Below are 26,011 nucleotides of genomic sequence, written 5' to 3'. Positions count from 1 at the left end.
GTTTCAATTATGGTATAATAGTTTTTTGAGTACCATGTTTATAATTTATGCTCTTGCTTGTGTTTTTCTTCAACTTCTACTATTTTGTTCTCTCATATCTCTCTATTAATTTTTTAATGCCATCTAGGTTGTTAGCTTGATTGCTGCTTTGATTAATTTTGCAACTTTGATGATTTGAGCTTTACTGAGCATGTCACTTTGAATTCCCTTTCACTTACAAAACTTTAACAGGAACTGCGAGGACATCATTGGTTGTGACAATTGGACCATCTCCCCGTCATCGGGGAGAGACATCAAGTACCATAATGTTTGGACAACGGGTAAGTTTATTTAATAAAACCGTTGGTTATATGATTCTTTTATAATCATTCTTTTTGCAAAGTAAACATTTGGCAGAAATGTTTCATATTGAAGCCATTTTTTTGTTTGATAATATACTTAACTAGGAAATGCATTACAAAGTCATCACCATTACACCCTTTTCTCAACTATTTGCGGTTTGTTTCACGAAAGCTCCATTCATGCATGTTTTGCCAAATTTGAAGCTTAAATGTTATGCAAGGTTTTGAACAAATTCTAGACATTATTTTCTTGTACTCCATTTTCTTTATGATCATTTTTCATTCATTTTTTGGCTTTATTTCTACTTTTTTTGTTGTTTATTGTGCATCTCGATTCGCTTTTGTCTGTTCCCCCATCATATCTTTAGCAGGTGTTATTCCTCATTTGTCAAATATGATTATTTTTCATCTGTTCTAGTTTTAATATATCCATCTTAAGATTCAAATTTTGTTACATTCAACCAAGTTTTGAGTGATGTTTTAGTTACCCGAAATTTGAAGTCATAAAACATAATATTTGAAGGTTTTTAGGTCTGAGGTTTCTCTTAAAAATTTGATATCCATTCAGTGCTGTGTTTAGGCTAATAAATATGCGGTACTTATAATTTTTGTTGGTAACCGCAAACAATCTAATGAAAATTTGACAAAGTATCTAGCTTGCTATGTCCTATATAATTAGTCTGAATAGCTTCTAACTTGCCTTCTCTATTGTCCTCGCCCTCTCCTCTTTCATACTCTACATCACTAGATTGGATTAGTTTTCTCTGTTCCCCTTAATTTTTCTGTACCATTCAGTGAATAAAGCAGACTCAAATTGACGCAGGAGCTTCTCCAGTCTTCCCGAGATATAAGGGATTATGAATTCGCGGAATCGATCCCGTGATCACGGGATCATGAACCCGGACCGATTCTCGTCCTGATAGAGAATCTTGTGGGTTTTTTCCGATTCTACAACGGGTCTAAACAACAATTATATCGGGTAGGGCTAAACTGGGAAAATTTTGTCCGATTGACAAATTCAATGGGTATTATTGTCCTTTCTAGTTTATTTCATAATTCTTTTCTTCTAATTAGGTTTCTTTCTAGCTTGGGACTATACATATGTTTTATTTATTTATTTATTTTTGGATGTCTTTTGCCTTTGTTTGAGTATTTGGAAGTTATAATCTATGAATGTAGCTTATGAAGTGATGTATCATCTTTCTTTTATTAGTAGTGTATCATTTTCTCGTGCATGAATAGGTCATGAACCTCCACGACATCCGTAGCACGCCATTTCGTGGTTCTCCTTACTGTTTTCAGCCAGAAGAGTCATTGATCGATGTCGATTCCCTTTTAATTGCTGTCAAACTCACGCATTATCGTTCCATTACCATTTCACAACTAGCTCCCCACTTAATTCTTTTTTCTGACACCTTCTAGGAGTAATAGAACGACATCACATGATATCAAGACCAACTCAAATCTTGCTTGGAAAAACGAGACACAATTGCCTCAAGAAGAAATCCTCAACAAGGCGCTTTGGAAGTTACCGTGGAGGAAATGCGACAAGAAAACCCCCAATTATAGTTGGGCTCGCTGATTTGGAAAGAGGGCAGCATGGGGAAGTCACCCACTACAATAACGCTTACCATTCAGGTGAAGGAGATGAAAAAAAATTCTTTCCACCAAGAAGCTTCAAGTGATGAAGATATGCCACATCAATATGATAGAGTATAGTGGAGAGGTGATTTTGGAGTTTTGGAGTAAATATGAATTTATCAGATTTTGAGGGTCATATGAACCGAACGAGTTAATCGAATGGCTCCAAATATTGTGATGAATTTTTAATTACAAAGATTTTCCCAAGTCAAAAGTGTTAAATTGACAGTCATCAATCTCAGAAAGAATACTTCCTTGTAGTGAGAGAAGCTGGGGCTTTTTCGACAATGAGAAGAAATAAGTAAATATACTATATGGTCCAAGAGGAAACGAGAGATGCTGTGCAATTACTTATCGCTATATTACTAATAAGTTGTGTTCTTGTGACTTCACCACTTACATCAAAAAGACCTCTCAGTAGAGTACACAACTAAGTTCGAGCAACTTATATTGAAGTGTAGGTTAGTGGCTTGATATTTGAGGGGAATGAGATCTTCCATTGGTAATGTGGTATAGTTACAAATTTATTGGACATTATAAGATGTTCAGACCCTAGCCTTGAAGGCGGAGAGATGCCACAATGGTATCAAGTCCACACCACCTTTCAAATAGAGTTCAACCATACGATCGAGTAGCCAGAGTTTAACCAGTGTAGCATTCAAACTGACTCAGAGAAATCAATCTAGAGATGATAAAAGGTGGAGCTCACCAGCACTTCCAAATCCACTTCTGCTAGTAAATGTTTCAAGTTTCATGGTTTTGATCACGTGACATTTGATTGCTAAAACAAGAGGGTGATCTCTTTCAGTGATTACAGAGTTCTTAAAGAAATGAACAGTGACATATGAGGGAATGAAGGCGTCAGAGGTGTTTCAATATCCAACCAATGAGAGAGAGATGCTAGTGATTCAGTGATATCGAAGTTAAACAAACAACAATGATAAATGCAACTTTTATTATAAAATGCAAATACAGGTTACGACAAACAACAGTCACTAAACTTGGGCATAGGTCGAAGGGATTGGTGCTATGGCCTCAGGGTAATTAGTAGGCAGGGATGGCTGGGTGGTCTAGGGGCAACAAGGGGAATGGTGGTATCTGCAGGGATGGTGACAGTGTTTGTTAAGGAGGGCTGGAAAGTGGATGGGAGCAAAGGTTGGAGTGTGAGCTGGCAATAGGAGGACCACGACGGGGTGTTGAAAGGGTGGTAGTGCGAGGAACGTATCTGAGAAGGGGCAACAACAAGGGATGGCTGGGTGGTCTAGGGGCTACAAGGGGAAGGGTGGGATCAACAGGGAAGGTGACGATGGTTGTTAAAGACGGCTGGAAAGTGGATGGGAGCAAAGGCTGGAGTGTGGGCTGGCAACAGGAAGACCACGATAGGGTGTTGAAAGGGTGGTAGTGCGAGGAACGTATCCGGGAAGGGGCAACAACAAGCATGCATGTGCTGGGAGGGGTGGATGGCTGCTGGACAACAACATCGAGGGCGACATAACACCTCCGATAGCGGCGACATTAGATCAGGCAGTTGGGAGTAAGGCATGGAAGTAGGGGATTATAGCTAAACACCATCTCATGAATAGTTAAAGCAGAGGCACTTTCTTGCCTTCAGATCTAACCCTAGAAAAGGAAACTTGGATGCCTGAGGCTGTCCTAACAGGAAAATTGAATTAAAAATTGTCATAATACATGTTAATAACATATTTATAAACTTCGGTAAATAGGAGTTGACTCCACTCCAAATAGGAGGGAAATCCACGAAAAGTAAGTGTCGACCAACCACTGATCTGAGCTGTGATCTCCCTCGACACTGTAGCAGGGGTTGCAAATGGAACCCATGCGGAACGACTCCCGTGTCAGTCTCCTGAGGTTGGCGGAGCATCAATCTCATCAATCAAAGCTTCTGTGGTCTCGTAGTATGGAGTCAAGTTTACTACGTTGAAGGTAATTATGTTACAATCTCCTGATACATCAATCTTATAGGCGTTGTTATTCAACTTCTTGAGGATTCTTAAAGTTCCATGTACTTTGGGCTTTATTTTCCTGAAGGTTTTTGGAAGAAATTTCTCCTTCAATCAAATCCACACGGGATCTCTTTTATGAAAAATCACATTCTTTCTGGTTTTATTAGCTTGCGACTGGTACTTGTGACTTTCCTGGTAATCTCTTTCCCAACCTACTTGTATAATCTTTGAATCTCTTGTACATTTGCCTCGAACCCTGTGCTAATTTCCAAGATGGGTAGAACTGGTACGAGCACAAGCAAAGTAAGTGGATTGCACCCATGCACAATCTGAATGGGGATACGTCCCGTAGTCTGACTCAAGAACTTATTGTAGGTGAATTTGTCTTGGGCTAGAATCAGGTCCGAGTGCTTAGTATTCTTTCCTATAAAACTCCTTAGGAGGTTTCCCATTGTTCACCACTTATGTCTGACCATCTATTTGTGGATGAGTTGCCGAGTTGAATTGTAGTTTAGCTCCATGCTTTCCTCACAAGGTTCTCCAGAAATAACTTAGGAGCTTGACATCTTTATTAGATGTAATGGTTTCGGGAATCCTAGGCAACCCTACGACCTCCCTGAAGTATGAGTTAGCGACATGTTATGCATTCAGGGTGCGGTGGCACGATACAAAATAAACCATCTTTGAGAACCTATCAACCACGACCATCATTGAATCTTTATTCCGCTGCGTCCTTGGAATACCCATCATGAAATCCATACTAATGTCTAGCTAAGGAGCCTCTGGTACCGATAATGATGTGTATGGCTCTATATTTTACTCTTTGGTTTTGGCTAAGTGGTAAACTTTGCATTGTTAGACATATCGCTTCGCATCTCTAGTCAGTCGTGATGAGAAAAATTGATCCTTCGCGAGGGTCTTGTCTCTGTTGAATGCTCAGCTAGGCTCCTTTTGTGACTTTCTTAGATGTTGACTCTCTTAATGAGTATCTCGGAATATACAACCTGTTCTGGTGGAATAGGTAGCCATCAACTTTGTGGCACTGTCTCACTAGTTTTTCCTAACACTTTCTAGATCTTCATGAAATCTTCATCTTTCTTGTACAACTCCTTCACCATCTCGAATCTCTCAACTCTAGTATGCATGGAGGTGAGAAGAATGAGAGTGACTCAATGCTTCCGCTACCCGAATCTAACAATAACAAACAAAATGATTGCTAAGAACTCAACCCAAGGCACAAGTTAGCTTTCAGTTTTCTCTAATTGTTAAAGAATCTCAAAGCCTTGTGATCCGTGAACAAAGTGAGCTCACTTGTCCGTAGCTAGTGATTTCAGTGATGAAGAGCTCGGACAATGAAAAAACTTCTTGTCATATGTTGAATACTTTGTCCTTGACTCATTCAACTTATCACTAAAGAAGGCTATCGGGTATCCTCTTTGACTCCAGACTACTCTTATTCCAACATTAGAAGCGTCACACTTCACCTTGAATAACTAGCCGAGATTCGATAAAGCTAACTTTGGGATTAGAGCAGTATTGTCGCCTTCTTCTTCATGGTGTTAAAACTGGATTGGGCTACGTCTGTCCACTGAAAACTCTCCATTCAAAAGCTCTTTTAGGGGAGATGTAATTTTGTTGAAGTTGCTAATGAATCACCTGTAAAATGACTCCAATCCCAAAAATGACCTCAGCTTGGTAAAGGCCTATGGAGGTTTCCAACTCACGATCGCCTTTATCTTTATAGGGCCCATCTGAATTCCTGCATCGATTACAATATAACCAAAAAAAACATACTCGCGCCATCATGAAACAACTCTTTTTTTGGGTGGCTATATAGTCTAGAAAACCCGTCTTAGATATTGAAAGTGCTCTTCCTCTGAACTGCTGTAGATATGGCTGTTGTCGAAGTAAACAATCACAAACTTTCGGATTTAATTGATCCAATAGGCGTTCGTGCGAGTTATAGGAAATTAATATTTGATATTATTCTTGTTAGTAACTTGACTATCGATGTACATCCTCCATGAGTTATCCTTCTTGGGCACCATCAACATGGGAATGACACATCAGCTAGTAGTATTTCTCACAAATTCCCTAATAATGAGATCCTTTACTTGCCACTGTAACTAATCGTACTCACCTAGCCTCAATCTGTATGCAGGCGCGTTTGACAACATTGATCCTGGGATAATATCTATAGCATGTTGGATATCCCTAAGCGGCGGTATTTCTTCTGGCAGGCTATTGATCCTCACCTCTTGAAACTCAACTAATAGTAGCTGGACCATCTTCAATGGATTTGTCTTCTCCTCAATTCCCTTTAAGACGACTAAGGCAGTGCCACTGGGTCATCTCAAATTGATTGCAGAAAAGTGGCGCATGGTATTGTTGACATCATTTTTTGGTGAGGTCTTTTACTCTTCTTAGAGTCTATGATCTAGCCTTAGGGTTTCCTACCGACTCTCTTAGAGGACTAGTCAGAGACCCGCACCAACTAGAAATTCGAGCCACTTTTTGACTCCTCACAGTTTCATGAGACCGGTTCTAAATCCTCAACACTTAGTTGAGTCGATTAAAACCAGCGCGACGAAGCTCGAGTCGAGTTCCCATAGTATTTGAAGCCTTAGGAAACCCTCGTGTCGTCCACGCACACTCACGATGCACGAATACCACGATTAACGCATCGATGCACTCAATTATCGAAATTCACGTCATCTGCCCCCGTAGAAGGGTCTACCATCGATCATGAGCGATAATTTTAAAGAAATTTGAGTTTGACGTGTTTTCGACCCGACCTTTGACGAAGTCGTCTGGGCAACCTCGGATGACGAAACAGACCGCGCCGACTTGTTCGAGACATCGAATTTAACTATCGGAGACACCCATTTTGGTATGTTTGGGGTGGGGTCGAATCATGCGCGAATTGGCGAAATTTGAATATATTATATTATATTATTAATATATATATATATATTAATATGAGGTTATAAGATAGGGGGGGCTTGAGTTTTATCTGCTCGAAATCCCTAATTTTCCTCCTCCGCCTTTGGTCCTGCCCCTTTTTCGTGCCTGGGCCTGAGCCGAGTCCTAGTCGTGCGTCCCTTGGCTCATTTCCCTCTTCGCATGACGAGGAGTTGACTTCCTTTTCCCTCTCAACACTCTCTGTCCGAGTCGTTTTTTCTGAAACATTTTCTGCTTCGTCTTGCTGTGCGGGAAGCTCTTTCGGGGTAAGTTGGCTCTGGCGCTCGTGTTCCCTGGGTCACGAATGCGACAATTCCTCTCCTTCCCGATGGCTTCTCCCTCTGTGGCTTTGACAGTGATGTTTCCTTTCTTTCGGCAGGGCCGAGCTTTGGTTTGGCCTCACCACGGGTAGTTTCTCTACTTCTCCCCTCTCTTCTGCATCTATAAAAGCCCGTGGGGGTGGGGGTCTTCTTGTGCGGTGAAGAAAATTCGGAACTTTGGGAGACTCTACCAGAATTGCTTCTCGTGCCTGTGAGCTTGGTGTTTGGGAAGTCTTGTGATTTTTTTTTTGTTGTTTTGCAAAAGCTCATGCAAGGTGCTTGCTCTTCTCCTTCTCTGTTCTCCCCTCTGCTCGACAGAGACTGTGCTTTTTTCTTCTTTGCTCGACTGGGAATACATGCATGCAAAAGTTTAATTGTTCGGCTGGTACATTATATTGAGGTCGCTCTTTAGATGTTTTTAATGTTTCTTTGGCTTTAGTTTAAATACTGTGTATTACTGGGCCTGTTTTAAATCCTCTATGATGTTAAACTGGAAATGTAGACTTTTCAGAAAGACATCGTTCAATTCTTATGCATTTGCAAACTTTCTTCTTGTGTTTCTATCACATCTATATTCGTGCATCGAAGTTTGAGGGTTGTTTTAGCCTTCTGGACTGCGATTTTCGTTGCTGTGTTGATTTAACATTGAGGCTTTTGGAAATTTTTACTTTGGGGGCTTTGTTTTGTGCTTCTCTGTTGCCCCCCTCTGTTCGAAGCGTATTCATGTGGCTTTCATTTAGTTTTGGGGCTTTTGGAGGTTTGCTTTGGGGCTCTGTTCACTGTCCTTTATGTTCGGAATGCATATGCAACTTGAAGTTGGTTTTCTGAGACTTTATGGAATTTGATTTAGGGACTCGGTTTTGCCCCTTATGGCTGCCTTCCCTGTTCGAAATATTGGTGCGGCTGGAATATTGGTTTTGAGGCTTAGAAATGCTTATTTTAGGGGGTTTAGCCTTGTTCCTTGTTGCTCCCTCTGTTTGAAAGACTTGCAGATGGTGATATTTGATTTTGGGACTCATAGAAGTCTTGTTTTGGGGCCCTGTGTTGCTCCTCCTGATCGTGAGCCTTCCTGTTAGTGGTTCTCTTGTTTGTGCCGGGGCTGGTGGCTTCCCTTTGCTGCTCCTATTCGGGAGCACCTGATTATGTTGTTTTTTTCCCTTTTTGTTTGGGGCTCAACTGGCCCTCTTTGCTGTCCCTGCCCGTGAGTCTGTTGGGTGTTTGTTTGGGGCTTAGTTGGCCTTTCCATAAGCCTTTTGGGTGTTTGTTTGGGGCTCAGCTGACCCTCTTTGCTGTCCCTGCCCGTGAGCCTGTTGGATGTTGGCTTGGGATTGGTTGGCCCTCTTGGCTGTCCTTGCCCGTGAGTCTTGTTGGATGTTGGCTTGGGTTTGGTCTACTCCATGGCTGCCCTTGCCAGTGAGCTTGTTGGTTGGTGGCTGTCTTTGCTCCCCTAGATGTGGGCACCTGATTTGGTTATTTGTTCCTTGCTGCCCGTACCCGAGAGCATCTGGTTGGTTTCCTCTTTGTGTTGGCTGGGTGGCTCTTCCTGCTGCCCCTGCCCAAGAGCACCTGTTTGGGTTCCTTTGTATTGTGTTGAGTTTATGCCTCTATGAAACTTTTGGTTCGAAGTGGAATTGAATGCTTTAATATTTGTGAAGTGGAATACTTTAATCCTTATGTTTGGAAGAATTTTGGATGTCCTTTTTCAAGGAATGATCTATTAAATGTTTGGAGATAGTTCAAGGTCCACTTCTTTGGGCTAAATTGATTGCAAAACAACAAAAAAAAAGAAAAAAAAAAGTCTTTTTGATCTTTGTCGAGGAAATTTTGGAAGCAGTTTGGAATCATCTATAATATGTCTTTTAGAGAAGTGTTGGAGTTAGCATTGGGGATTTGCTGAATGAAGGAGTCCCACCGGTTGAATATTTTAGGCTAACCCTCCTACCGCTTTGGCTTTCTTCTTGCTTAAACTAGTTTTGGAGGCGGGTTAGTCTTCTTTTTTTATTTCTTGTTTTTCGGTTCACTTTCCTTGCTTTTTGGTTTGATTTTAGGTGCTTATGTCCGACACATAAACACCCATATATAGTTGCGACTATATATGAAACTATCAAGCAAGGTCGTAAGTTGGACGATCTTTTTTAGGGTTTTAGGCCTTAATGATAAAGACGTTCGGTGGAAGAGCGGAATAATATTTCATTCCACGACATCAGGACTCAATCCGGAGACCCGGTGAAATGTAGGATAACAATATTATTCACTGATGTTAGACTAGCATGACACCATTGTCCTCTTAGGTTGTTGGTGGTCTTAGCCCGACGGTGCGATCGACTTATATTCAATCATATTTTATAAAAAAAATGATAAGAACAGATACTATAAGAACAAATATGCCATCTACAAAAATATTTTGACTAAAAAGATAGGTATTACTTTCTCTTATATGCATGAAACCTATATGCATGTTAAAATATAAATTTTAAGTAACATAATTTGTCCACTTATCAATTGCCGGTATTGGGCTAAGGAGTACCCTTTTAAGTTGGTATAGTAGAACACTTTTTCAATTGAATGTCGGGCTCTATACATACATGTGATCGATAGTTGTATTCGAAGTCCCTCGAGAATACCTAAATCTGAGCCTAGCCTAACCCGAATGCTTACGACTTTCTTTCTTTCTTCGGATTTTTGTGTGTTTTTCTATGATTTTATCTAAATCTTTGTAGAACACTCGTGATTTTCTCCGAATTTTCCTCGTGTTTTCGACTTTTTTCGTCGAGTTACCGTGGGTAATTTGCCGCTTTTTTTTTAGTCTTTTCAGGAGTTGTCGACCCGCCAAGTATACATGTTTGTTTTACATTTATAGCTTTTACTTTTACTATTGCACACTTTATTGCATATATACTTCATGCCTGCAATATTGTTGTTTACCATTTACTGCGTTTCGTAGCATAGTCCCAATATTGCTGTTTACTATTTACTGTGTTTTGTAGCATATTCCCTTTATAATACATGTTGCTTCTACATACTTGCAGGGGACTTTTAGGTTAGAGGACAACAGGGCACCTGGTTTATGAGGTACCTTGTAGCGAGCCCCTGACCCAATAACTGTACATTTATCCACACCATAACCCTGAACTTATAATCGATATGTTAGGGAGATAATCAATATGTTAGGGAGCTTAGAGTAGTCATTCCAAGAAGCGGAGCGTGGAAGCAAGCGAATGGGGTGCGGCGATCGAGACCACGACAGCGAGGTTTAGGATGTCTCTTTAGAGTTAAGGTCCAATCATTGGATAGTTGGGAAGTCACCGTGGTTTTCCCTTGATCTGTGACATCTCTTAGCTTTCACTTCATTGACTCCTGAAAATAACTGTTTATTTTTTGAACCATTCATCTTTGATTTCCTCACATTTAACCTTGGAAACCTAAACTTTGCAATCTTGAAGGCAAAACAAATGATTTTAATCGAGAGTCTTATTAAATTATTTCGATTATTTAAGATGTAATTAACTATAGGGACTTGCTTCTATAGAGAATTTAAGAACCCAGTTTAAAATAAATTTTATTTAATCTCACGTATTAAATAGGAGAACTTGTTGACTTGTAAAAAGATTTCGCAGATCAAACGAATATCACAAATTTTTTAGTTTAGGTGGTTAAGCCTGCCAACACATTATATGCATATTCTTCGGGATAGTGTACTGCTTGTGGTGTCGCGCTCAGCCATCTAGACTGTCAAATGTGTGACGTCCATGCGGTCTCAATTTTCAAAATTAAAATATTATTTTCTAAATTATAATCATACATATATCTTTATTAAATTAAATTTAAACGACTTTCGAAATAAAACGACTGACATGTACCTCAGGCTTCTCCCCTAGAGGTGTATATGCTCCTCCAGAATCCTTGATGGGTGAGAGAACGATGCGTTTCCCCTCTTTTGGGAATGTGTAAGTGCTCTTGAATCATCGTGCCGTGTCTTACGATTGTACTACCCCGACCTTCCCAATAGGATGTGACAGACTTCCATGGGCATCATATCACACCACACTTGATCCTATAACTAGTCCTCAATTGAAGATTCTGCCAGGTAATGTTGATCCACTCTTATTTTATTTCCCTTTTTCAACCAGGTTAGAGAGGGGTTGGGAATGTGTTTCTGCATAGCCAAAGCCCAACTTATTCCACATGAAAACGGAGATCACGTTCTTGAATCTCTCTCTCTTGGTGCAAAGGATCTTATGCCTCAACCATGAGTGATCCTTCCTCAGTTCAATTTGTAAAACACTTCTCAAAACTAGCATTTCATTCTCCTCTCCCTTAAGCTGATACTCATCCTATTCTTCAGCTGTTTCCTCGTCGCTCACTTCCTCCACGACACCCTGCTCCATAAACGACACAACCCAACTCGCGGACAAGTGGAGAAGATTTGCCCATATTCGTGTCATCAGAAGCATTTTTGGTTGAACTGTACCGGGCGTGCTGCTCTTCTCAGGCTTCCTCTTACTCTGATTAGCATTGTCAGTTCCCTATCAAATCTTTCCCACTCCTTCAGATATGCTTCTGCTGGGGCTTCTAGCTGTATGAGGTGTTTGAAGGCGAGTACCTCTACTGCTTTCTCTGTTTCTCCACTTTCGGCACTAAGGTCTGCACATCCCTCATTATCCAGTAGGTTTACAGTTGGACCACATTATCGATGGCAAGCTTATGCTTGCACTCCAATAATAGCTCTTTCTGCTGTAGGCAGTGGAGTTTGATAAAATATTCTAGCGGTACTATGGGGTAGGTATTGCCATTACCTTCTTCATCTTCTTCCAAGAAGTGATTTTGTCCCGTCTTCTCTGTCTCTCCCTCTTCAGATTCTCCCACCATAAAAAGACATTCTTCGCCAGCTTGATGACAGTTAGCTTCAATCTCCTGCCATCGGGCACATCCTTGTATTCAAGTATTCACTAAAAGTTTGCATCTACTTGAGAATCATCTGGATTCATTCTCCCGTCAAAGTCCGGTAGGCCCACTTTAACTCCCTGATCTATGCCCACCAACAGGCACTTTCTCTCGGTTGCTTTTGATACTGAATTTTGAAACGCTAGGGTCGATTCTCCTCTTCATTGAAATCATTCCTATGAAAGGGTTCAACTTTTTTTGGCTCTTTTCCATGGATCTCATTTTTATGGTTGACAGAGACCTCGCCCATGGTTCACTCCTTTGTGGCTTCAAGCTATTGCAGTACTTGGCAGAATATTCGTTTTATGTCGCCCATGGCAAAGTTTTGATCAATTTTCGACAATTGCTTTATCATTGGCATGGTTAGGGTTTAGAGGTGGATAGATGTGTAGGGTGGGTAAATAAAACATGGTGCATGTGGGGATATGTTTGGGTATGACAGATGCTAGAATTCCTAGGATAGTGCTAGGGTTATTATAACCATGATATCAAATGATACTGAAGTTAACTAAACAACAACGTGAAATATAACTTTTATCACGGAAAGCAAAAATAGGTTACAACAAGCACAGACTGAATTAGGAAATAATAATGACTTAACACAAAAAACAAGGGCATGGGTTGAAGGGGGTGTTGCTACGATTTGAGGGGGATTAGTAGGTAGGGATGGTTGTGTGGTCGAGGGGCAACAAGGGGAAAGGTTGTAGCTGTAGGGAAGGTGATGTTGGCTGTTGGGGTGTGGGGTGGCAGAAGGGCTGCGACAAAGTGCGATAGGGTGTCAGTAAGGGATTATGTTTTTGCGTTTGTTTTGAAGTTAAATGAATCTAATCTAAAGCTTGACGACAAAGGTTATGGATGCCAGTTGGCGGCGGGGAGTGGTTTGCGGCCGCCAGTGGGCAATGATTGCAACATATTTAGAGGTCGACCTAATGGCTCTGTTTGGAATACACCACCAATGAATAATGGGATATGGTCAAAATTCCCTAAAATTTCACTTTGCATTCCTTTTCAAACTAAATGCCAATATGTTCAAAATCGCTGCATTTTAAATACATTACACCCATTTTGCTTCAAACTAAATCTCCCTTATGATGTGCCACCACGTTGGCAAATTATGCTGCTAAAGAGCTGTGGTTTTACGCTTTGACTATTGCATCCGCCTTATCACCCATCACCAAGATAATAGATTCATGGTGCACAACAGTGTGATAAAACATCTAATGCTTAGCTAAGTCCTAAAATATATTTTATCAACTGCCTGAAGTCATTCAAAACAAAACAAAATTAAAAAAATAAAAAAAATAAAAAAGGACAAAAAAAAAAAAAAAGTAAAAAAAAGACCCCCGGTAGTAGTCATTCAACGTTGATGTGGCTATCGCCTGTGGAGCACTTACATGCACCAACCTCCTTCTATTTTTGTTGGGAATACTTCATGACAAGCATCTCTGAGGTCAAAGCTTGGACCTCATTATTCATTAATGGTTTGCCATGTTCTAAATGGACGCATCAATTGTTAAGTTAGCTGGCGATTTGCATCCAACTTTTATTTATAAGTTCAAACAAACTATTATCTTGGTTTCATATCTCTATCCAATGAATAGTTTTCCTGCAAGAACTAATGCTTATAATTGTAGTTTGCAAACCTTTATCTTAGTAAAAGAAGGCAGCACAGCTATCAGAAGTGTTCAATAGATGCTGGTGGTTATAATTTATATATACATGCTATCAGTAATATACTCTAAATGGCAGCACAGGTGTCAGAAATTTTGCTGGTTATTATGATACATTTATCTTACTTGGGGGGTCCTTGATGGGTATTGATCTGTGGCTTAACTAGCTTACACTGTGGTGACACAATTACAACTAGTTCCTCATTGGTGGAGTGATGGAGATTTGCTGATAGCCATTTTTGATGGGTCTGTAATCTTGGCAATTATGAAATAGCAAGAGTGGATAATCCTTAGACCGATAAATTCACGCTTTGCATGAGAGGAGGCTAATAAAAAATTAATCCTCAATTTCTTGTTATTTGTGAACAAAAGAGCTTGCTGAGTAGATCTTAGCGTGCTCTTATTTTGTAACCAGTCTGAATAGCCTTCACTCTTCCCCGCCTCTCTCCTTTTACTAACGTCTACTGTTTTCTCTTGCGCTTGCCCTCTCCATTTTTTCACTTTTGTTTATCAGTTTATAGTAATCTCTCCTTGTCTTCCTTGTTGCTCTTCTGGATCTTCATCGAGTATGTTTTGATTAATCATGCGGTTGTAATCCTATCAGCTTGATCAAGTTGCATCAATAATATTAAATTGTTTATTTGTTGAAAATAAGCTTTTTAGGCATATTATATGGAATCAATGTGTTGGAAACTAAATCAATGAAAGTTACATAACATGCTTCTGTTTCTTAATGCTTCTTTAGGTTGCAATAAATATTAACTGTTTTGATATGGCATGGGTTGTTTTATTGGACTAATATTCAGGCTGAAAATACGGTTGATTGTTTTAAAAAATATCTTTCCTTGAGAGTATCTTAATTGGCAATCATCCATATTAGGCAATGAAGGTGGAGAACATGGTAAAATTAAAGGAAGAATTTGACTACAAGAGCTTGTGCAGGAGGCTTGATATTGAGGTAGATAAGTTAATTTCTGATAACGAAAGACAACTGAAAGATTTTGAAGATGAAGTTGAGAAAGTAAAAGCAGAAGCGCAAAGCCGGATATCTGAGATTGAGAGAAAATATATGATTTCTCTAGAGGTTTGTAACCATCCCAAGATATTTGGATTTTCTTCCAATTTTTTATTTGTCTGGTTTTCCGCTGTTTTTTTTCCTTAATGTTATACAGCTTAGTTCTTTGTTTCTGATTATTTCTTACACTGGAGTTTGTATTAAGTAACGTGTTTCATGTTGCTAAATGTTCCCAATTCCCTAAATTCTCACCAAACATTTCTTATGTTAGGGTGGAGGTTTGGGGTGTTTGCATATGGTATTTAGTTCAGAGTCTATTTTGCTTCACATCCCTTGATGCTGATCTATAATTGTATTTGCTACTTGTGTAATTTATGCTGACATGAAGACAATGCTAGGACCTTTGACTTCAGGCTCAATAGAACTCCATTATAACACATTATCCTCCCACAATCCCTTGTTCGCAGGATCAGAGTGGGATAGGCTCTGTCCCATAGTTTTCCTGCACAGAGAGATTTTTCTCTCCAATTGGGCTGTTGCCAGGCTATGGGTTCCCTATTTAATATTATTTTAATTGGAATTAAGGTTATTTTTTGCTTGAGAACGAGTTATAGGTTTCTTTTTTAGGTTATGCAGGCTTTTGCTTTATTTTATGTATTTTGGAAATTGAATTTTCTGATTTATGCTTTAAGGAGTGTTGTATCCTCTCTTTTTTTTTTTATATATATGGAAAGTGGTGTCTTTATAGCTTGTTCAGAAATATGTGGTGGATCTCCCTCAACAATCGTGCCTCGTTGGAGCCGGCATTTCATGGTTCTCTCTACTGTTGTCATCCCAAACAAGCACCGAACACGTCGAATCTCCTTCCAAATGCCGTTGACCTTACATATTATCATTCCATTACTATTCTACAACCACCACCCTGCTAGGTTTATCTCTCAAAAACTTTCTGGTAACCCTAGAACGGTGCATTTGGTATCACAACCCGACAAATTTATAGGGATTTGTCTTTCATAAACCTAAACCTAAACCTAAAGTCCACATAGCCTAAATCTTCAACCAACTCAATACCCTAATTATTCATACTGTAATTTCTAGCCCTAATCCTAAATTTTCAAAAGTTAACCTTCCTACCTCCACCAAAAATCTGTCTTGAAACCAACCTCCAAATACCCTAAACCCTCAACCAACATTTCACTCACAGCCCTACACTTGTCAAAATTTTGATCAGAAGAAAATGATACAATCCTTCCTATGAGAGACATACAAAGAGGTGTTCGGGAGCTTACAATAGAAGTTATGCAAAGGGAGGCTCACCAACTGCAACAACTTGTCGCTATTAATGGGTGACAAACTATAGAGTTTACATATTATGGTGACTCTTTGGATCGAGAGGAAGTGAATCCCTGTCATTGAAAAATTTTTAAGTGATGAACCAATGCACCAATAATTTAGCATTGAATATAGGGATGCAAATTAACATGGCATTCTACAAGCTACTTATAGCTGGGTTCCATTAGAGATCATTTATGATTGTTTAATTAAGTAATTGAATAAGCTTAAATATTTTTTAATTGTTGACTTATTAAGTGAATAGGTTTTAACATATTGTTGTTCGACTCGTTTATGATCGTGAACAAAGTTGTTTGATGTTTGTGAACAAGTTCATTAAAGACTGAATTAAACCTTGTTAAGGTATTTTATTAGTTTTACATTCTTATGTATTTAAATTTTCATTTCAAAATTCTTATAATATTATCTTATTTGTTATTTGTATTTTTTTCTATGAGTACTAATTATATATGTATATATTTATTCATTTATAATTATTATTATTTAATTCTTTAATTAATATATTATTTAATTCTTCAAATTTTGCTCACCTTAAAAAGTGGATTGAATAATTTGATCTAAATAAAGAGAGACTCCTGTTAATTCTCTTTTGAACACCTACAAAAATATAGTTCGAGGTACTGCAGCCTCATACTCTGCATGAACACCCATTATCTCATACTCATTACTTCTAGCACCACTAAGGTTAATTCAACTGAAGTTTCTCTCATGGGCTCTGCTGGAATCGTTGGCGTTTCTTTCTTGTCTTTGGGTTGAGAATCCTTTCTTAAATTTTCATCCTCTCTTGGATAACTTCTACTACATCAACTGCACCATGATCATTGAAAAGTTTCATTCTCATAGTTATGCAATCTGATTCATTATGCCAAAATCTGACACTTTCTGGGTATGACGGTCTGTTGTCTACTATTAATTAGTTTCTTCTCAGGCAGCGCCAGCTTGAATTTTTTTCTGGGTGTACTCTGAGTCTAAGATCTTTGGATAAAACTTGCCTGTAAGATATGGTGGTCGCTTAGTGATGTGGTCTCTCTACTTTTGAAGTTGTGGTCCAAACATCCAATATGTATTGAATTGGTAGGTACCGACTCAACATCTCCCATTTTATTTTGGATATGGTAGTGATCTTGTCTTTTCTCTCATGTTAACATATGTACTTCAAAATTTCCCACCAAAATAATGCACTCTTTTTTAATTTGGTGGCTACTAGTTTCATCATTTTGTCTGGTTGGACTTTTTGATACTTAAAAAAAAGGTTCCACGGTTTGAGGCCACTCGATGAACTCGTCTGGATCCAAGTGGCCATCATAATGTGATAAATTCATCATTACTTCAAAATTTTGGGGTCAAATTGTTGGGGTAGTGGTTCTTCATCCTTGTAATCTGCATAGTGTAAGAGATTCATTTCATTTTTTTCGATCTAGCAAATCACTATTGTAGCTATAGTGACCCTTTAAAATTGCCTCTTCTTGAAGGCAACAATCCTCTGTGTAATTAGAGGATTTTCTACAATATAACCTCTATAGAAGATTCCCAGACATCTCTTTGTGAATTTCTCATAAATGACATTGCGTTCATTCCCCTTGATCAGGCTCTAGCTATTGTCTCCTTGGTGGCATGACTAGCGTTTGGGTCGGTGTAGGAGGATGTATATAGATGATGTTGGGCGGGAAAGAAAATTTTTGGGTAGCAAGTTTGAAAAGTCATCAAAAGGGAAGGATTTTTGTATGGAGGTGGGGTTGGATTTTAGATGAAGCTGTATAATCGAGGACATTACTAGGATTAGACAAGCTCTGATAACAAATAATGCCAGAGTTAACCCAAACTATTATAGAAAAAATAAATATTGTTACTGAAACTCAAATATGGACTTACTACAACCAACCGAACTAGAAAATAACAATGACACGATAGAAGAAATGGAAATCAACAACTGACACGACAAATACTCAACGAAGGTGGATCTCGTGATGGTGGTGGTGGTCAGCGAGGGTGAAAAAGACAGTTGGTAAGCAGAAAACAAGAAAGCAGTAATTTCCTCAGGGCTGAAGAGTAAGTAGACGACCGGGAGCGCTGGCCTTGTTGAGGGTAGTAAGCGAGAAGGGCGTATACGATGTTGGAAGCAACGAGGACTCAGCTGGAAGGTCGTTGACCACCGGACAGCTAGTAGGGGAGGGTGCGAGGAAGGTGATCCCGACTTTCTATAATTATAGAAGTAAAATGCGAGTATGCGATTAATTTTCTTAATAGATGTTTTTAATTTGCAACGACTGCTAAAAACTTAATCCAAAACAAAGATTAGGTAAATTTTTCACTATGAAGCAAATAAGAATGCAGTTATAATATTTCAATATGGGATACTTTGCAAATATACGTATAGTTATCAAGTAATATAAAATTTTTTTGATTAAGTCCCGAATATCAAACCCACGGGAAGGATTAGTTTTAGATGACAAAATACTTAACAATTTATATTCTTACTCAAAGTTAAGATGCTAAATTAGGAATAAAAGTTCGATTTTTTTTGTATTTTTTGTTTAATTGAAAATAAAGTAAGCAACTAATTAACTTAACTAAAATACTTGCAAGATGAAGACAATATAAGTAAAATATCTTTTTTCTTATCATGAATCAGTGATATCATGATCTTTTTTCTTATCATGAATCAGTGATAAATATAGAAATTTAGTTGTGAAAGTATGCTAAATGTGTGGTGTCAAATAGAAGCAATAATATTCTTGACCCATACTAGAGATGCTATAAAGAACATTGGTTAATCTATAATTTGAATAGTCTTGAGGACCGACTAGGCAGAAAGATACTAGCTCTCACTCTAGAGTTTCCTCTTCTCCCTCCACCTAGGGGCTAACATCTCGTATCAAAACCTAAAACTATAAATCAAATTGTGGGTTTTAGCCTGTCACTCTAAAGTCCTCTAATTTTACATCCTCTAATTTTCCACTGATTCTACACCGATGAAAATTTTATTTCTCTATTTATTTGCACTCAATCCCACGAATTACATTCTCATTCATGAAATCAATATGTGATGCTAACCATTTGTTGACTGAGACAATACCATCTGAGATCTTACATGTTCTCACAACAGATGTTAAAATCTTAATTGGCCAAATCAAGAAGTAAATAAAGTGCAATGTCTTGAATCATCACAACTTCTTCCAACATTGAAGTTTAGTACTTCACACAACTTCTTTTAAACATTTAATCATTTATCATTTTAAGAAAAAAAAAAAGAAAGAAAACTACTCAGAATTCATTGAGAAAATACAACCACATAAGAGTTTAAAAGTAGAAATAATGCACACAAACAAGAAATTTAAATTAAAAACCAATTGTAGTCACAAAGATAAATACTTTTCTCAAATTATCTCCACAAATGTCTTGAAGTTCATTTGAATTCTCTTCCTTCATTCACAAAATAAACCAACACTCAAAATAAAATAAAATAAGATAAGGTGGCCGGCGGCGGTGACGAGGGCGTATATGTGAACTTTTGGTGGGTGGTTGCTGGCCTCCTCTCATGGATAATCTAATTCTTTTCCTATAAAAATCCAAGGTATAAAAATCCAAGAGGTGCCTTTGTGCCTCTTCAAAAGGCGTCTCCATTCAATGAATCTTCTAGAAGTTATCTCTTCATAAGCAAATTGAATGAATTTTCGTGTCAATGAGCTATTTCCCACGTTTTTATCAAGAGTATCTTCAAACACCTCTTCAAAATTCTGCTCCAATTAATATTTCTTCAAATAACTAATTTTGACGCTTAAACACGGGGTACCTAGCGCTTAGGCACGGATCTGGGCGCTTAGACGCCCTAATTCATTTTGCACATTTTTTCATTTTTGCTCCATATTTGACATTTTTTCACTCATTTTAGCATTTTCCATCAATTTCATTGTACCTACAAGAAAAAAAAAAAAAAAAATTACCTTTCATTAAAACACAATATCTCAAAAATAAGTATAAAAATGTGGATAAACATACTATATATTTTAGGTGTATCAAAAGACTAAGGAGTGACCGTCGATTGGGAGGGATGTGTGTGCTGTGGGGCAGGATGGAAGCAAGGTTGGCGGCTGGCTGGAGGCAATAGGAGCAGATTGGAGGCTGAAGGAACTCTGGAGTTGTTTGGGGACGGATAACCACTACCCTGTTACGAGTTACGGTTGGAGCACTGTCTGGACCGAGGTATTACTACTTTCTTTTCTATGCCTGGAATCTATGTGCATGCTAAAATATAAATTTTAAATGTATTGTAACTTGGTTGTCTACTTGTCGATTATCGGTATCGGGCTAAGGAGCACCCTCCTAAATTAGGTTTAGTAGGACATCCTTCTAGCTGAGTGATGAACTCTATACATTAGGGTGACCGATAGTAGCTTTCGACGTCTCTCGAGTATATATATTTATAGTATCTGAGGCTAGCCCCGATCCGAGTGCTTGCGGTTTTCTCTCTTTGGGTTTTTCGTGTGATTTTATTGGAACTTTTGGTAAAGCACTCGTGGTCTTTTTCCGTGATCTTCCCCATGTTGTTTCTTTTGTGTATGTTGCCCCCCAATAGGAGAATTATTGGCACTAGCTGATTTGTTTTGCTCAAATCGACTAAGATATCCTCGCTGAATCAACCATTCAATCTCTTCCTTGAGCTGCTTACGCACTTCAGTGGTGTGGTCATGAGGGAAAACCTGATGCCGACAACTATTCTGACAGTATTCTGAGCAAAGAACTGCCCTAACACACAACAAACAACACCTATATTGACCTAGGGTAAACAGGTGTGGGCACCACTCCCAATAGATGGGAACACCATACTTGGAAGGAATAGTTGGTCCCTCTGTCTGGACCGAGCTGGTCTAGAGCAGCTTACAATGTTTGTCGTGACTGGGGTGCAAACGCCGACACACGCTAGACACCTTTCGTGCTTATTTGTATGTCCCTGAAGTATTGAAACTCCAATGTCTTCGCATGGTTGGTTTGTAGAGTGCTCTCTCATTTCATTATCATAGCTTTGCTGGAAGTCACAAGCTTTCTCTCTCTGTAGTTTATTGCCTAGATTCAGGTGCTTCAAATTTGTTTGTGCACTTAAATTTGTGCCCCATATTTATAGTTGCGTTAGCTATTTTACTTGCTATATTTGTTATATTGTGGTTTTCTCATTTAAAATGTGGAGTCAACATTTTAGGAGAGATTAATTTCAATAAATAGAGTATTTTGTTTATTGAGACTAGATATCGTACTTAATCATAACTATCGATTATAAATTATTTTGCAGAATGAGAGATTGAAGTACCAGAAAGATTATATGGACTCAATAAAGAAGCTGGAGGAGAAATGGATGACCAATCAACAGATAAGTAAGAGCAATAAATCTTGGATTGGCAGTCATGAAGGATGCATGGATGGTGGAGAGGTTTGTACAGCTACCTTTTCTGCTGACATCCTAAAGATATTTAGATTCAAAACTTTCATAGAAATCTGCTTTAGCTTTTATCTACTGAACAACCCGTTATCCTTTTAGATTTTGTCTAACATTTTTTGCTGCTTTTGTTAATTTGAATTTATCGTAATATTTTACTTCATCTTTATATTAGAAGAATCCTCTACCTTTTTTTTTTTCACTTGATTCTCTTTCAGTATTTGCCTTAAAAAATGGCTTTTATGTGCAGTCTCAATTTTGATGATAGTTTCAACTATTTTTGTTTTTAAACTCACATTTATTGCCAATATTCCCTTCACAAGCCACCAATGAAGATAAATTTTGAGTTGCTGTCATCCTACTACTTTTGCCCATGGCATTTTCATGTTGATTTTTTACTTAGATCGTATGGTGGGCAGTGTTTTCCGAGGTTTGATTTAAGATGGGTGCTTGTAACAAAAATTCGTTGAACTGGTAGGTTTTTGTTTCTTTTTTCCATTGGGCTGTGTCTTTTTTTCCATTGGACGGGGCTTTCCCAGAACTGTAAGTTAACAGCTGTGTGTCTGTGATTGATATTCCAAATTCATAAGGTCATTATGGGTTTCTATCATTAAAACTAAAAAGAAATATTTAAAATTTACAATTTTCATTTTGATTAAATGAACAAGTAATGTTCTATTAGTTGAAGAAGGGACAAGAGAGCTAATTTGTTATTGTCACGCCTTGTCCCGGGGCTTGGAATTATTTAAGACGGGAACAGAGGGACGAACAGTGAGAACTAAATTCTTATATTCCTCTGTAATTTAACAAATAAAAGAACCACTAATCAAATTAAATTAAAGCAATAGATTTAAAATTATCTCGTTACTGGTTGTCTGCTTCTTCTATAAACGTTATCTCTTCTAACACTCATCGTTAATCGATTAATTAATCTAAAAAGTTAGTTTAAAATGAAAATGAGCTAAACAAATTAGTGAATACTCTTGCTCATTCTCAGGATCGACCTGAGTCTTGGAGTTAACTAATACGTGAATCAAAGGTTGGACTGTGGAAATGAAATCTCTACTATTCTAGTTCTATCACTGGCAATTTAATATTCAATCAATACATGAAAGAGCAACTAAAGAAAGTAATTAAATTAACAAATAAAAATTTGTACTATTTCGTTTGTTGTTCTTGTCTTCTATGCACATTTGCTTCACTTCTATTCATCTTGTTCAAGTGTTTAAAACCTAAAATTAATATTAAAACAACATAATGAGTTATCTAAAGATAATTCAGGAGTAATCACACTTCTAAACTATAATAATTCAAGAAAAATAGTATAATTTGTATGTCTGTCTATGAGAAATCGTATATTATGCTTGTCTTTAATATTTATTTATAAGCAATTTGAGATATGTTTATGAGCAATCTGATGTATGCTAATATATGCATCAATGACATTTTCTAAATGAACATACTCAATCTCCTATAAGCATATAGTTTAACATTTCTTTATGCTTTACATAAACATCTGTCTCTGTGAGGATCATTGTCGACAAACCTAACGCATCTTGACCGATGTTGTTTCTTCGGCTTCGCGGTTAGTGATCTACACATCGCAATTGTCTCGGGTAGAGAGGCCCTTATTTGCCCCCGTCAGATATTATCTCGTCGGCACAGTGGTTAGCAATGCAAACATCATAATTGTCTGAAGAGGTAAGCTCTGGTCTACTCTCCCCTAATCGATATTATTCTATTGGCTTAGCGCTTAATGTTCTAACAATCACAATTGTCCAGGGCGATAGAAAAACTTTATGTGTGCGGGTACAATGACGTTCCCTACGTGTACCATTAGGGGATGAAATCCTCCTCTGAACATGCACATACGAATATTCATATATAAATTATTTCATTCTTCTATATCATGCATTCACTTCTATAAAACATTTACCTCTATTTGCTAATAAATAATGCAAACTTACTATATTTATAAGTCATGAAATCACTAACATATGCACATTTACTAAAATTCTAGAGATTAAATAATAATGTGACATATATATTTAATCACGCGATAAGCTTATATGTAGACCATGAAATGATCTGATATTATCTTAAACTAATCTGTTATGAAGCTATATTTAACATGCACACTTATCCTGTCTGATAAATTGAAGAAATTATTGTTTAACTAGGGAATACATGAAATCAAACACACAATTTGAAATAGAAATAGATATTGGATTTTAGAAAATATAATTACTCATATTGATTAAAGAGAACTTTGAAACATTTGTCCCTTCACTTCACCTAGTGCTTTGATCTCTCTTTCATTTAATCCAACTGGTTGATAAATTAAAATCATTAAAATTAATTCATAAATTTTGTTGATATTCAATTAACACCACATTTAATTAATTATAAATCATTTCCTTATCCCTCTTGAATGTCTTGCTTCATGTATTTCTCAATTTCCAAGAATATATCTGCCTTTAATTCATGGTTATAAGTTCTTCGATAAAAGATCTTGTTTTAATTTAAACTTTTATTAATATTATAAATAGTACACACACAAATTCATTAATTAGCTGAATAAAACTTAACATATATTAAAGTGTTTTAGTTGTCCGCAACCATTCCTTTTCTCGCACAAGGAAAGCTTATCGCCCTCCTCTCCTTAAATTTGCAATTTACTAATTTTGATCCTAATACCATTAAACTTTATGTTAACATTAATTAAATAACACTGCACTCTCATACACACACACAAATATATATATATATATATATTATTAAAATATAAAAGGATAGATAAAGGTTGTATGAGAAGAGTTCAAAGAGGCACTCTACCCATACTATACAAGTACATAAAAACTCCAACAAAAGGTACATATAAACTCAAAAAAAAAAAAAAAAAAATTAAAACTAGGGATGAACCAGTTTCAGTAGATTGGGACGAGCCAGTTTAGGAGCGGAACCAGATAACAAGCTTTGAAGAGTCGTGCTATTGCTAGGAGTCACTAAAGTATCATCCATTAAGTTTCCAAGTTAGAGTGAGCCCCCAAACTTCTTCTTCCGCCGAGAAGTGTAAACCAACCATACTTCATCTGAAGGCTGACTCATATGATCCTCGATCTGATTTGATGTTTGAACCACAGTAAGAGGAAAGATATTTGTTGTCATTGCGATAGGTTCCAGTGTATGTGAAGTGTGAATTGTTACCTCTGCACCTGATGCTTTCTGAATAGGAGCTGCAGAACTATTCTGATTTTTCAGTTCGAACATTATCCATTGTAGTATGGTCAGGAGAAGGGATCCCAGAGACATACACCAACTCCTGTCTTGTGATGTTTCCCTCCTCAGGTTGGCTATCATTAGGTTTGCTGGGAGCGCGTTCAGACACATGGGGTGCGCTAACAGTGTGTTCCTGCTTTTGACTGTTGGTTCTCAATTGTGGGTGCAATTTGAAACATTTCTTCTGCTGGTGTCCAAACATCTTGAAGTGCTAGTATGATTTTTGTTCCATAATGATTTTTTGCCAATAACCATTGTGAGCAGATCCAAGCCAGACTTCTTCTACATCCGGTAGTGTAATATCTCGTTCAATCAAAAACCTTATAATAGAGAGTTTTGAGAAATGAACTATAGGTAAATCTACCTGCAAAGGTTTTTCGAGGATAGTCCCAATTGCGTATAAGATAGGTAGATCAAAGAAATGAAGCTTGAGTTCATGTAATGAGAACCAGATATGTGCAATTGAGGGTTCTTGACTGGGATCAAAATTGGGGGTCAATTTGAGCAATTTCATATGTTTGCCCTCAGTTGTGATGAATTTCTTTGAGAAAATCTTCGTGTAATCATCTTCTGTGCTCAGCTGTATCATAACATGTCTTCCATCGAAATGGCTCACCTGTCAATCCCCAACCAGTTTGAAATATTCAAAAACCTTCCTGATGATCTCCATCTTTGGGCAACCTAATTGAAACTTTCCAACTAGTGTAAATTTGTTTTTTCCTGCACGAGTTGAAATTTCAGCGTCAGAGAAGAAAATTGCTGGTTTTCCTGTTTTTTTCTCTATTTTGTTTATGAGATTGCAATCACCATTTCATGCAACAGAATCATGGTAACTCTGCGGGAATACCGCACTATCTGCAAGGTGAAAAATGGAGCTGCGTTTGTGAACCACTATAACATAGGAGGGTTTGGCTGGGTTATCACCGGTGAGGGTGGCGACGTAAGAAAGCTCTGAGGCCATTACTGTAGTTAGTGCCAAACTGCAGCATGAAGAAAAACTACAGGATATGTCGCAGACGCCTACGCCCAAGGCTGGAACGAGCGGCTCTGTCACAGACTCGCACGCTGAGCCGAGCAAAACGACGAGCGGTT

The 26,011-nt window shown here is 37.9% G+C and overlaps 1 protein-coding gene across 2 annotated transcripts in view; it reads left to right on the top strand.

Moving 5' to 3' along the window:
* LOC110022846 (kinesin-like protein KIN-UB) overlaps positions 1 to 26,011 on the top strand; it is a 107,007-nt gene that overhangs the window by 45,579 nt on the left and 35,417 nt on the right. Inside the window, exons 8-10 of one of the 2 annotated variants that reach the window (XM_020721967.1) lie at positions 232 to 320; positions 14,722 to 14,925; positions 21,497 to 21,634. In XM_020721967.1, the coding sequence (XP_020577626.1) occupies positions 232 to 320; positions 14,722 to 14,925; positions 21,497 to 21,634 (431 nt within the window). The remainder of the gene's footprint in view (positions 1 to 231; positions 321 to 14,721; positions 14,926 to 21,496; positions 21,635 to 26,011) is intronic. The other variant, XM_020721968.1, reaches the window with a different exon arrangement.

Source organism: Phalaenopsis equestris, unplaced genomic scaffold, assembly GCF_001263595.1.
Source record: "Phalaenopsis equestris unplaced genomic scaffold, ASM126359v1 Scaffold000202, whole genome shotgun sequence".
Classification (NCBI taxonomy): domain Eukaryota; kingdom Viridiplantae; phylum Streptophyta; class Magnoliopsida; order Asparagales; family Orchidaceae; genus Phalaenopsis; species Phalaenopsis equestris.
This window is presented reverse-complemented; position numbering and strand designations above follow the sequence as displayed.